Source organism: Colias philodice, chromosome 9 (genome assembly GCF_061535455.1).
Source record: "Colias philodice isolate Cphi_HAF_F1 chromosome 9, ilColPhil1 Martin Lab GWU primary, whole genome shotgun sequence".
NCBI classification, from domain to species: Eukaryota; Metazoa; Arthropoda; class Insecta; order Lepidoptera; family Pieridae; genus Colias; species Colias philodice.
The window spans coordinates 9,509,556-9,524,457 of record NC_143094.1 but is presented as its reverse complement, the minus strand read 5'-3'; the positions used below and the strand labels follow the sequence as shown (position 1 = coordinate 9,524,457).

General features: G+C 34.4%; 1 protein-coding gene across 6 annotated transcripts in view; it reads left to right on the top strand.

Moving 5' to 3' along the window:
- Window positions 1–14,679, top strand: part of Syx1A (Syntaxin 1A) — a 43,653-nt gene extending 28,974 nt beyond the window's left edge. Inside the window, exons 4-9 of one of the 6 annotated variants that reach the window (XM_089699334.1) lie at window positions 1,962–2,036; window positions 2,557–2,813; window positions 6,907–7,044; window positions 7,739–7,849; window positions 11,694–11,794; window positions 13,599–14,679. In XM_089699334.1, coding sequence (XP_089555460.1) covers window positions 1,962–2,036; window positions 2,557–2,813; window positions 6,907–7,044; window positions 7,739–7,849; window positions 11,694–11,771 — 659 coding nt within the window. In that variant the 3' untranslated portion in view covers window positions 11,772–11,794; window positions 13,599–14,679. Of the gene's footprint in view, window positions 1–1,961; window positions 2,037–2,556; window positions 2,814–6,906; window positions 7,045–7,738; window positions 8,733–9,683; window positions 11,483–11,693; window positions 11,795–11,922; window positions 12,016–13,598 lie in introns of those variants that run through there. The other 5 variants (XM_089699335.1, XM_089699333.1, XM_089699332.1 and 2 more) reach the window with 5 other exon arrangements.
- The last annotated feature ends 223 nt before the right edge of the window (window positions 14,680–14,902 follow it).

Below are 14,902 nucleotides of genomic sequence, written 5' to 3'. Positions count from 1 at the left end.
AGGTGTAAAAAAAGGAATAGTTATTTATAGGTTTTTATTTTGAATCACAATAGAACATGGCGAAAGCGATGAAATCTATATTTGTATGATAAATAAATCTTGCGGATAAATCTTCAACATAATTACTCTGCTTACAAATGAAAATATTGTGTAATTCTAAAACAGCATCCTCGACAAAATCATCTGGACCATAATGGGTTCTTGCGAAACACGCTGTCGCCTGTCACCATCAGGGTGGCTTGTCAAAGATAAAAAAGGCATAGGGAGGTCTGTACCGAACTATGGATGAATTAAGCCTTAAATCCTTTTTAAAAAGAAAAAGAGCTTTTAACTTATTAAATTAATGTTACCAGGGATTCAGGGAAAGGATAATTATTTATAATATGGATACAATAATTCTACTAACACACCACTGCCACCAATAAGACGTTGTCGCTTAGTTCAGAGATATTTATTAACTATCGTCGAAGAAGTTGATTACAACGGAACACCCATATAACTTGGTGAGAATCGGTTTCATTGGTGACCAATATACTAACGCTTGCGGTCGCCTCGTAAGTTATACGAGCGAAGTGTACTTTACTGCTAATTGTATCACTTTGTTGAGCGCCCTGCGGAACTGAAATGGCACTTGTTATCGTGGCGATTATTTCTCAGACAACTTCGACCGAGTGCGAATCAGGCTGTGGCCTCCAGTTAATTGACTAACTTTGCGCTGGACTAACCGTGGCCTGCAATCTGCAGTAATTGTTTACTTGAAAACTTTCTCCGTAACGTCGTTTACTCAAGCTCGCAATATAGCAAGAATAGTCTGTCTTCTATTTCTGGATGATAATGAAATGTGTTAGATGATATCAGCTGGTCGAAAGCGAAAACAAACATTGATGCCAAATGGCATTTGATAATTTTGTTGTCTGAAGAAGATAAAGAAATTCTGCTCACAACGGCGCAGCATGAAAAATGTTTTGACTGGGTGTTTTGACACTGTAATCTTTCAAATCTTGGTAATCCTCTCAACATATGACAGTTTTAGCTTTAAAGCACCCAACACGAAATGGATCAATGACGAGCTATTTATTTGCTTTGATTTCGTTCGACGAAATCGTTTATCAAAATGCGATATTTGCGTCGATTGCACATCGCTGTGCCAGACAAGCAATTAGATCTACTACATACGATCTCGGAGCGTGGGAAGTTTATTGTGGAACGTTTTTATTCATAACTTCGCCGTGGCTATGATTTATTGAAGTGGAGGGTGTGCTTCAGCATATTTGAATTTTCTTTACGACGACAAAAGGCATTAGCTTTGGTTATGAATGTTCCGTGTTAAGAATTTAATGAAAGAAAATACGGGGCAGTATAATTAAAGCCCAAGATAGTTTCTCATAATTAAGCAACGTAAGAATACCTACCAGCAACGAGCTATTTTGCTATGAATATCAGTTTGAGAATACCCAATTCAATATGCAAAAGAAGCAATATCATCAATATATAATTTAGCATTTACATGCTAGTTTGGAGCAGCAAATTAAATTTCAAGGAAAGTTGTTGACGATAGCATTATAATATTTCAAGTATCATTTAATCTTCTTAATGTCACCCACTTAAGATTTTCACGGTCTGATAAATAGGCATTCTTAAGTTGGGAATTGGGATCAAAGTTTTAGTCTTAAACGTTGATAATTTTATTGCCCTTAGTTTTTCAAGCGTAATTTTAATGGCAAAAGTGAGAAATAAATGTTTTTGTTCGTTTCTTTCGAATCCATGAGTTATTGTTTTATGAAACCATTTTAGAACTTACATAAGTTACTCGAGGGATTTTATTGTTAAGATATTATCGAGAAATTGCTAGGCTAGGTTAATATGTTTTCATAAATGTTAATGATTTATAGATGCATGCATGTTTTGACTGAAATTTTTATACAACACAGATATTAAAACTTAAAAACATGTTATTACAGAAACAAAGCATGAGTTAGAAGATCTCATGGCTGATATCAAGAAAACTGCCAACAAAGTTAGAGGAAAATTAAAACGTAAGTAATTTTTTTCACCTACAGTTAATTGTGTATCTCATTGTGCTATTGTAAAACTAGAATAGCAGCTTGTGAGCGTTGCTCCATCGTTTCATTTGATATTATGAGACAGACGAGACTATAAAATTTATAAAACATAAAATTTTCTGTGTCTTTGAAAAGACTCTCGAGGGAGCGTTTTATAATATTGCCGGGACAAGTTCCCATTTACGCGAAAAATCTTTTTACTTTTATTCAGAGATGATAAAATAGGCGTCTCATTATAATTTTATCACCAATTTTGTTTTCGAAAATAGGTAACAATTTTTTCTCGATGCCACTTCAATTTTTACTTTTAAATTTGTATTTTCATTTGAAATATGGAAGCTTGAATGTTTTCTATTCGCGTTTTTATAACACCTGTATGTAATTCGACTTTTTTATAAAGTCTAATCATTTGAATTCTAAATTAAATCTTCAATTCTCCGTAACGTGCAATAAAATACCAACCAACTATCACGGTCATACCAAAAACCCGCAGACATAGAGCAGAACATCGAACAGGAGGAGCACTCGAACAAATCGTCAGCGGACCTGAGGATAAGAAAGACGCAGCACTCGACGCTGTCGCGCAAGTTCGTCGAGGTGATGACGGAGTACAACCGCACGCAGACGGACTACCGGGATCGGTGCAAAAACAGGATACTCCGACAGCTGGAGATCACTGGCCGAGCGACCACCGACGACGAGCTCGAGGCCATGCTCGAGCAGGACAACCCGGCCGTGTTCACTCAAGGGGTACGTTCTTCTATCTATTCAATATAGCCTACAGGGTCGTCGTAACTCGTAACATGGTCTATACAAGCTTCTATACAAAATACTAGGTCGTCGTAAAATGTATGGGAATGTTTGAACAATTACAAGGCCACCCTTTTAAATAATCTGTTACTACGTACATATACAGTAGGTATACAGCTCTGTAGTTCGATCCAGTAGCAGTAACTACAAAATTGTAATAAACAGTCCCCTTATAGTTTACCGCAATAAACATGTGGATACATTGTAGGTTATTATAGTTGCCCGTGTTATTTAAGCTTATCTCTTGACCCTTTTTTTTTAAATTAGCATATCGATTCATTCGGGCAGTTATTTTCTTACAATTTATTTCAAAATCATTTGCTTTACTTGTAATTTCATACAAACTTATTTCTTGTTTGTTATTATGACCCGCATTTTCCTGAACAGTATTAAGAGCAAATAAAAGAGCCGTTTTTCCATACCAACGTTGAACGTAGTCCATTGTTTCCTCCCTGGATTGTGCCTCTAGAGCAATATATTTTTTTATTATTAATCTATGGTAATTTTAACCATGTTCCTACGTTTTCCTTTTTTTCATATCTTAATTATTAAAAAAGATATGAATCTTTCAAAACGTAAGAAATAGGACAGATTTTCCGTTATGTTTCGTCTTCCATAAAACTAATTTTTGAACATTATATAAAAAAAGCAAAACGTAGGAACATAGCCTATACTTTTCTCTACTAAATTATGAAAAAAGTAATTAAATGGGTCCAGTATTGGAGGAGAAAACATAGGACCACGGAACGTCGAATTTGCGTAATTTTCCTAGGTATTTTCGGCCCGAGCTGCAGTTGTCCTTGTCGCGCTCTAGGGGGGAGGCTTGAGGCATAGCGCGACAGCAATAGATAATAATTTGGAAAATCCAAAAGTGCACGCCTCATAATTTTTTTTTAATAAATATTTATTAATTATTATTTTTGTTTATTTAATAACAATCAAACCACATCGAATCAGACCCTGAAAAATGAAAGGGTTCTATTCCTGAGCATACTCAAGCGTAAGAGAAAAAAAAAGACTCGATTAGTAAAGTATTTCGGTCGCTATCGTGTTAACAAGAAAAAGGATCCGCACATACAGACACACGGACGTCCAAGACAGAACTTTTTTAAACTGTTTTTTAACTAGTTTAAATAACAAAAATGACATCAAAAATATCATGAACGTTAAAAATAGTGTTTTTTCTTAATATGTGTGTATATGTATTATCTTACAAGTGCAATGTATGATACATAAAGACATTTTAAGTTTGAAAAATCAGATGTTTTGCGCGAAGTGACAGTAGTACCCACCTCAACGCTTCGCTTATGAGGCGTGCAATAGGAAAACATAATTTTGAATTCTCTCACTCGTTTTGTTGGCTCTTAATTATGCCGGGTCTTGTAGAAAAATATGTTGAGTTTCTGTCTGGGGGAAAAAATATTATTGACCTTTTTATCTTAATTATAGAAAACAATATACATTAATTGTCCTTGGTTAATTGCTGTTTTTGGATCTCAATAGCGGTACGTAGTTAAAGATAATTTAATTGTAGTTTGAATTGACGCTGTGTATTTAATCTCTTTAACAATAAAATAATAAATATACATCCTAAATATTTCACACTCTCGTTATAAAACAATTTCATAACAATGTCAATTATCGTAAATGTACGAACCGTAATCACATAACGTCACAAACGGTCGGAATTGCGCATAATTACGCGATTTTCAGCACTTGCAATCACATTAACGCAAATACAGTTAACAGACCGCACTGGAACAACTTGTGACAGTAATTACTGGCCCGCTGTACCGACGTGGGAAGGGAAAATCGAATTTTTAAACGAGCGACGACGTGGTCAGATTAATTTAATAAATATACATGTATCTATTCATCCAACGCGCTGATTGATTGCAGTCAGCCCTTGATTGAAATATCATGTCACGATAAGCTATCTCAGGCTGCTTCTTGAAAGTTATTGTTGTTTTAACGAACATAAAACGGAAAAACAAAAACAAATCTGATTGTGCACGATAAGATGCAATCACATTAAACATAAAGCAATTGAAACGGTTTAATCAAAATTAATCTCATTTGCATTGATATTGTCTGTGAATCAAAATTAAAGTAATTTGCATTAATTGCACGAACGAGTGAAACGGATCTTGTTCATTTAAATTGGTTCATATTCATCATCAATTGTTATTAAGCACAACAGTTATAATACAAATCTAATCCACCACTATTGTAACACTTTCACAGTAATAGGTCGATAATGACGATAAGATTAACCAATTTTATAAATAAGAATTTTTCCATGTGAGGATGCCGACATTAAAAATTTTCCTACTCTCAAAGGCTATCTAAAAGCATAGATTACGTGCATCTAAAAATCATGAATATACGCGGCAGTATCATTATTTTGTTGAAACCACCTAAATCGATCCATAATAGGGTCAACCCATGATAGACTAGAGTAGATAATTTTAGAAACAAAAAAAAATCGCAGTCGGATGAAACCCATTAGAAAAGGAGGGGAATATGATAAAAATGTAAGGAAAAATAAATTACGGTCAATCCGAATTCGGGAAGCGGGAGGGGGGAGCTTTTAAGAGAGAAAAATGGTTTCTCTCGATTTCCGACAAAACTACAAGTCCTATAGAAAAAAGTTCAATGGCAAAGTTATAGGTAATTAAAAGTTCTACAACTTTTGTATTCACAATTTTTTCACATAACCTCAAAATTTAGGTGAAAAATTCAAAAAACCAAGTTTTTGGTCTTTTATTTTTATCTACTTCAAAAATTTTTTTTTTCTACGAAATTTGGTGGAAACTTACTTTATTATGTCCCAAATACACTGTAATTTATTTGATTGAAAATATTTATTTTTTCGCCTTATTTTGAATTAATACCAAAAAAACAACCTAATTTTCAATCGAAAAGTCACCCGTCAAAATATCAGCTTTTTTCAAAAACTTGGAGTGCCTTTTATTCATTGAAATCTCTACTTTCATATGGTGTAAAAAAAATAAACACCACCATAGTAAATGTTCTCAGGAAATGCATACAAACAGTGTGAAAATTAGCTTTTACTAAATCAGGCACACTTCTTGAACTCTATATTATCTTCTCTTGTATCGGCTTTTCGGTAATATTTCAAAAGAAAAATAATTAATTGTTCTAAATTTAATATTTTCCAGCATATTCAAAAGCAAAATGATGTCGATAAAAACATTTCAGGTAGTTCGAGAAGTGTGCCTGATTTAGTAAAAGCTAATTTTCACACTGTTTGCATGCATTTCCTGAGAACATTTACTATGGTGGTGTTTATTTTTTTTGCACCATATGAAAGTAGAGATTTCAATGAATAAAAGGCACTCCAAGTTTTTGAAAAAAGCTGATATTTTGACGGGTGACTTTTCGATTGAAAATTAGGTTGTTTTTTTGGTATTAATTCAAAATAAGGCGAAAAAATAAATATTTTCAATCAAATAAATTACAGTGTATTTGGGACATAATAAAGTAAGTTTCCACCAAATTTCGTAGAAAATAAATAAATTTTGAAGTAGATAAAAATAAAAGACCAAAAACTTGGTTTTTTGAATTTTTCACCTAAATTTTGAGGTTATGTGAAAAAATTGTAAATACAAAAGTTGTAGAACTTTTAATTACCTATAACTTTGCGATTGAACTTTTTTCTATAGGACTTGTAGTTTTGTCGGAAATCGAGAGAAACCATTTTTCTCTCTTAAAAGCTCCCCCCTCCCGCTTCCCGAATTCGGATTGACCGTAATTTATTTTTCCTTACATTTTTATCATATTCCCCTCCTTTTCTAATGGGTTTCATCCGACTGCGATTTTTTTTATCTTTTCATTATTTTTAAAGGCTTCTACCCCAGTCTATGATTTCTTTTGCATATTTGAGGCTACCTCGAAATTGTAATCATAACTTTTTGGCTATTTAATTACAATAGGTTGAATTCATAAATTATTAAAATTTCTTTAATTCTTATAGAATTCAAATCTAACGGTTCACCAAAAACAATTTCAGATTATAATGGAGACACAGCAAGCGAAGCAAACGCTAGCGGACATAGAGGCGAGGCACGCGGACATCATCAAACTGGAGACGTCGATCCGGGAGCTGCACGACATGTTCATGGACATGGCCATGCTCGTCGAGAGTCAGGTCATACATCTATTACTATTTGCTGGGCGTCACGTGCTTCTAGATGTTTCTAGAACACTGGAATCGTGTGATGGGGGGGTTTTTACGCTATGTATCACTTTAATAGAGTGGCAGAAAGCTGTTGTTAATTTTTAACTGATAGGGTATGATTATGAAGCAGTGTAATTTATAGGAGGAAGGAATCGGCCAAATGGTTTCCACCATTCGGGCTTTTTTCTTCGTTAAATTTTCTAACAATTTAATGATTAAGTAATTTTATGTATCTGAAAATATCTGCTATATTTAGATAGTAAGAGTTTAAAGCTCATTTTTTGCAGAAATATAATAATATGTTTTTTATTATTCATGTTCACGCTATGAATATAAATACCGTCTTATTAACAAATAAGGAAACCGCAGTCTTAGAATGCGCCTTTCTAAGTAATTTATATCATCAATAGACTTTATTCCCATATAAGCGCAACTTCTTTATGAATATAGACATGTTATGAATTTTATATTGTCAGTTACTCTGATATTGCAGAAATTCTTATTTAGATTATACTGATCATCACATCCTACTCATAATGTTATGACTCATTCATGACATCATAACTTTTAATGAATCCCCTGTTCTTATGAGATGTATATGTAATGGTAGCAAAAAGTAGTACGAATACGTGTAGTTAATGCTAACACAATCCTATGGATACAGGGTGAGATGATCGACCGCATTGAGTATCATGTAGAGCACGCTGTGGACTATGTCCAAACTGCCACACAGGATACAAAGAAGGCCCTTAAATATCAGAGCAAAGCTCGACGGGTGAGTCCGCCTAATACCAATGTCGTTACATTCGTTGCTAATGCGTTTTTGTTTTGTTTGTCCCCCTCCCGTCCCTCCGCCCGACCTCTTCCCGTTTCCCGCCCTTTTTGTTTCGTGAACGGCTCAATTTACAACCCCGCTTTAATTACGTCGACAATTCGGTGATTGGTTCACACCATGTTCTGTTTTACCTATATTATGTGCATTCACAAATTGGCTTTCATTGTTGTGATTATATATGTTTCTAACACGGACTAACTCGATGGAAGTGGGCTTCTTAACTTAATCTAATTATTTGACTTGTGTGTCACTAATGTGTATTTCATTTTGGTGTGTGCGTAATTTGCCTTCTGTATAACAATATTTGTTATATAATAACACGTTATTTAACCGAAACTGATTATCGTAACCTATTAATTAATTAAATACTATAAATCTATTATTACAACTATAATATACACTAACCACGTTATTATATAGCAAGTAACCTGTGAACTAACAATGTCTGTATTAATTAAGGGATCACTGAACGTACCGTAACTCACGTGTTCTTCTGTGTGAAACTACTACTACTACTTGCATTTATTTTGTTTTTCCGCTCTGATACTCTGTCCTAACTCTTAACAATTCCCGTTCAGCGTATGATATTAATCGGTCGGTTCCCGTAACACACTTACCGTGGGGTGTAATGCGAATCGTATGAACCAATCGGCCGTTCGCGCGTCGGTTGCGTCCCGTTTCCTCCCAGCGCCCCCGCCCTTAGCGCGAGCAGGGCGAACTGATAGATCGCATCGAGCACCACGTGGGCGAGGCGACCAACTACGTGGAGACGGGCGGCGGCGAGCTCGTGCAAGCGTACAAGTGGGCCACCAAGGCGCGGAAGGTAACTAGACTCGCTCTCTAACTGACGACCAACTAATATGGAGCATACGCGAGTCTTCCGCCACAGTTCTATGCAACCGCCGGGGATGGAAAGTCGTGATTAATCATGGAACTATACTATCTTGATGAGCATTTTTTTTTCTCTGTAATCTGTTCGGTTTTTAAGTTTTTTCCTCTTGGTTTTTTAGTCTGTCATTAATGTGTTTTTTTTTTTCTTTAACTGGTTTTTGTTCTTTTTTTTCCTGCATGACCGCAGATATTCTAAATTTAGAGCAGATAAAATGAATCGACTTCAATAATTACCCAAGTCAAAACAAATGCGTTACAAATGATTCACTGCATGGCTTAAACACAAAAAATAAAATAAAATAATTGCATTTTACAGTATTAAAATTCAATGATAGTATATTGTAGGGCAAAATATCACATGCAGCTTTTATATGTGCTGAGCTTTATATGTAATTTGTTGTGCATGTCATAAAGCATAGAAGTGCATAAAGGTGTATAAGCATAGAAATACTAGCTTTTTTACTTCAATATAAACATTAATATGATAAATAGTTTTCGTGTATATTTTAATTACATATCCGAACTATCACTTAGTTTCTGAGATTCTTCAAAATATAATCTATAAGTTAATCAAGAAATGAAATTCATATACATGTACATACTTCAATCTATCGTCTTAAATTTAGGAAAGTACTTAATTAAGTCACATAATTCATTTGAAAAAATAAACATAAATCAGAATTACAGTTTTCAATTTTCATATTATCGACATGCTAGTACAAAAATATCACACATTTTTAACACCCACTTACAATTTGAAAACATCCAGTAACACAATACCAAACCGGTCACATACCCACGCACGTTACAATAGAAGTATTCATAGCCATTAGTATTTTATCATTTTATTTATTTTGTTTTTGTTTCTCCTTTGTCATTGCAGAAAAAAATCTTCCTCATAATATGCCTGTCAGTTACGCTGGTTATATTAATAATAGTGCTCGCGATCGTCCTGTCCTAAGGATTGTCATCACGCCGGGCCTGTGACGTCACACGGTCTACCCACGAACTATAACAGTGCAAGGAACTATGATATTCGTCTTAGCTAGCATTTATATACGTCCGTATTGTAGGAACGCTGGTATAGCTATGACATGTTTTGGTGCTTGAGCGATACATATGCGGCAGTGTTGTCACAAAACACAAGAGATGTTTAGTAAAATTTTCATTAAATTATACCGAAGCACCAGTGATGTTTTTGATTGAATTTTGATTCAAAACATATTTTTGTAACCAACGATTATATTAAAATATGTATTTAGCTCTACTGTCGTCGAGTAGATGGAAGACAATATTATGTGTACAGTGCAATAAATAGATTGTGCTCTAGTATAGATAAAGACCTGAATGTATATAGTGCAGTCGAATAAAGTAACTGTTCGGAAAGTCATTTATGTAAATATTGTCTGGTTTAAAGAATATAATATAATGAGGAGATACAATAAGGTATTCCTAATATCACAATACACACTTTAAAATCTTTATATTACACTCAACGTTAGTCATTTCTTCTCATTATATTATATTCCAATATAGATATAAGATAATAATAATTTATTAAGGATTCAAAAGTATACTTAACTATTGTATATATTAACAGTACTAGCTTTACTAATGAGACAACTGTGCATTTAATAAAACGTTGTCTTTATTTTCTCTAAATTCCTATTCTACAATATTACCAGAGAATATCTTTCGTACTTCAAATTACAAATAGTCTTTAAGAATAAATTATATTTTGAGATCACAAGCAGTATTTTAATAGTTAAGCAATGTTTCTTTATACTTAAGTACACAACACGATTATATAAACGTTTAAAGTATCTCGTGGGGAGCAAATAAGTTTAAATAAAAAGATGTATGTATTTTTAAACTGCCTTCATCACTGCCAAGAGGACATCACATAATGTCTTAGTGAATGAAATCTGGCAAAGAAATTGCACAAAACTGTAATAAAATATAATATTAAACATATTTTATTTCTTATCGTACAAATAAATATAGATTCCCGAAGTATGTACTATTGTTTCCATTGTTATTATAGTTCAAAAAAATTTATTTGCTCTCAGTTTTATAGTGTGAAACAGTACTTATTGTATCGCGTTAGTCACTTCCTATTTATTTATTATTCGCAATAAGATCGGAATGTTCTTTAAGAATGCAGTGTTTGATTGTTCTTTTATTTCTAATTTGTTACATAATGTCATGTTACAACTAAGATAAATGTTTTTTAATGTTATCTTTGCATTTAATAGGATGTTTCTTTGAATTCGTATTCCTCTATAAAGTATTTCTAGTTACGAAACGCACATGTTTTATATCATATTGCTATGTTATTAGCAAGTTACTGTGATTTTATGTCGTTATTGTGCGATGGTAATTGTGTCTTTGTTATAAGCATTGAATGTTTATTATCTTGCAATCATTTATTTGTATAATGGAAAGACTGCGAGACATAATTATTTGCCATTCTTTATTATTATTACTTAATGTGCTTCATTATATTGTTATACCACATGTTATTTAACATATTATTACGTTTGAATTTTAAATCTGTTTTCTAATTAACGAACAATGTTTAACTCGTGGATACATACGAGCGTTCTTTACATGTATTCGACTATTAATTTACTGAAGAATGTAAATATGTTCATAATTTGAGAATTACATTTATTTATTTTATTTTTTATGATTTTATTTTTATTTTTTTCCTTATCTACCATAACCGTAAGTCGAGGCAAATGACGCACCCACACGAGTAGTCCACTAGTTCATAACAAATTAAATTTATCCGTAATGAAATCGATGTGTGTGAAGCGATACTGTCCTGTGCGGTAAAGCCCGCGGACAGGATTAAAGCGTACTGTTGCATGGTCGCCACTCGGCACGACAGAAGAAGATCATGATCCTAGTGTGCCTGCTAATTCTGGGTTTCGTCGTCGTCGGCTACGTGTCGAGCACCTTCATGTGAGAGGCACGCGCCGCCCGCTGCAGGTAACCGCGCGCGGCGAGCGGTGCGGCCGCGGCGACGGTCGGGCGCCGACTGACCGCCGGGCGCCGCTGCCGACCCGCTCGCCATCTACCCTAGCGTACTAATGTGTGTTGTATTTGTCATTGTGCAGAAGAAGATTATGATTATGCTGTGCCTGCTCGTGCTCGGCCTCATTGCGACCGGCTACGTGTATAACACGTTCTTCTAAACGCGTGCTGGGGGCAGGTTTGACGAGTAACTAACTCTCTCGGCTGACTAGACAGCGTATATAGTTAGATTTTTATATCGAACCATCGCGTAGATGTATCATTCGATTGTTTAATGAGATGAGCCATTATGCTTGTTGAAATCGGTGAACCGAATTCAGTGTGCCTCCGTTTGTGTGGAGGTACCGATGTAAAATGTATTGGGGTAATAAATTTGCATGCCGCAATCATATTTGCTCCATTAAGTAAAGTAGCAGTATTTAGAGTTTAACAAATATGTTGCCAAAAGATACAGTGTACATAACAAGATTTATCACTATGAACACATCGATTCAAATTTTGATATAGATAAATAATAATATATAAATAATAATTTAAATTATTACAAGGATATCGAGTCACGAGTAAGAAAAATTTGGTGGTAACAGTACGGGAAAAGGTAAATTTTTTTTATAAGAACGAAAAAGGCCCAGCCTAATCATTCTTGCGTTGTGAATTCCCCTGTTGTGAAAATTTGTCTGCTTGTAAATATTTAGCATTATTTCAATGTGGATATTTATACAAACATGTATAATAGTAATATCCCCTATTCTTTATAAAACTCCAATAGAGTTCTATTTCTTTCTATAATTTTAAAGTTAAACAAACCCATACAATTGGTTTTGCTTCTTTTATTTTCAATTTACTGTGGAATGGTATATTTCAATCTATTAGTCTATCTGCACCCTGACACCTATGTTTTTCTTCTTTCACGTTACAGCACTCTTATTCTTGACTAAAATATCTACCCACCTAAAAGACAAAACGAAAAAACGAAAGAACCAGATTTTTTCAATAAACAAACAACAACAATTCGACACTTAACATACAAAAGTGTCTGTATGTGAAAAATCCTTAGATAAAAACAAAAAACTATATTGAACTAGTATTTCTAATATTTGGGGGACAGTCAAATAGTTTTTGCTGTCTGAACCTAGTTTAATTCTATTTCGCAATGTGCATGCTAGGTTATTTGTCTTTTAGAACTGAACTCTGAAATAGAGTTTTGGTTCTCACACCTTCACTTTATTCTACTTTCCACACTGCATGTTACTATTAGTTTTTAAGAGTTATTTGTAAGTCAAATAATTACATCCATTTATATTTAGGTACATATAGTTAACATTTACAAAGTGTGAACATAAAGCCAGATACATTTATTATAGCTATAGTAATCTCGAAGAATAGAAGTAAGACTTGGTTTAGAATAAAACATTTAACATAATATAGTCATTAGTCCATATTGATAATTACTTTTCTAAATATTGTACCGTTTAATAAGTTATTTTACTCTACATAAACTTATCTATATATTGGCAAAGATGGATTGAAAGGAGTAAAGCTTATTGTAGAGTCTTAAAACTTATTAGTGGTAATTTAAACCTGCTTTTAAAATAAACAATTAAATGTCAATTAAGTATATAAGTATGTGTTTAAAAAATATTTAAAATAAAACAAATAAAAATGAATACTCAATTAAATTTTATAAATGGTCCAGTCTGAGCATGGGTCCTTCGAATAGAATATTCCAGAAAAAATAATAACATATTATATTTTATAGGACCGTCAGATCGAGACGCTACGTGTTTGGTGCCTGCGAATCACCCGCCATACATCTGTCAGAGCTCCCCATTATCTAACGTTATTTATCTCGTGTTATATGTTATATATAAGATTTCAATTACATTCCATTATTCATTGGAATATTCTTATAACCCCATGGGGACATTAGTCGTTATGAATTTAATAACTAAACGATCTGTATTATTATTATATATCGGCCCTTAACGTTCAATCGAAGTAAGCTGAATATACGCACATGCAAGCATATTGTAACCTTTTTATTTTATTTTTTCTAGTCACTAATCAATTTATATTTTTCATATTTATTGTTATGATGTTTTAAATATACCATCAATTTATGAAATACACAAAAATAATCAAAGAATATGTTAATTTATAGAATTAAAAAGGGTTACAATAGATTTGTTGCGATATTTAATTAAAATTGTTTAATGACATTTCGATTATTATGTAGTTCGTCATAACTTATTACTACGTAGTTCCTGCATAAAGATTACTTATTATATAAAATTAATAATGCTAAATCCTCATGTAATAATCACGGTACCGAAAGTATAGCAATATATAACAGTCTTAAAAATGTGTTCTGTATTTTATATCATGTGATACCTTAGCTAATCTATGACTATATGTAACGCTTCAACACCACATATGATCGGTGTGATATCGACATAAAATATCATACATGTGATACATACATTTAAAAACTTCAATCGATTTCTAAAAGTTATTAATAGGTCTGTTTTTGAAAATATAGTAGTGAAATAGGATATGCGGAGTTAGTGACCCGTGTATGTGGTTAAAGGGTTCTGCAATGATGATTATCGACGCTGCACCACCGTACCACACGCTTGTTCATCGATTCGTCTGTATCCACAGTATTGCAGTCGTATTCTAAATGCTAATCCACTAGGTAGATAGTTCGCTGAATTAGTCCAGTTCCCGTTCGAAACGTCGATCAGTTCCCGCAGCGTAATCATGATTGCATTAGCCCGAGTCCGGCTGCGTGCACAACCGTTCGGTGCTCCCGCTCCGGGAGCGCGGTGAGGGCGGTGAGCGGCCCGGGCCGTGCCCAACCCGGGCGGTGAGCGGCCCGGGCCGTGCCCAACCCGGGCGGTGAGCGGCCCGGGCCGTGCCCAACCCGGGCGGTGAGCGGCCCGGGCCGTGCCCAACCCGGGCGGTGAGCGGCCCGGGCCGTGCCTTACCCGGGTGGTGAGCGGCCCGGGCCGTGCCCAACCCGGGCGGTGAGCGGCCCGGGCCGTGCGCGGTCGCCGAGCGTCA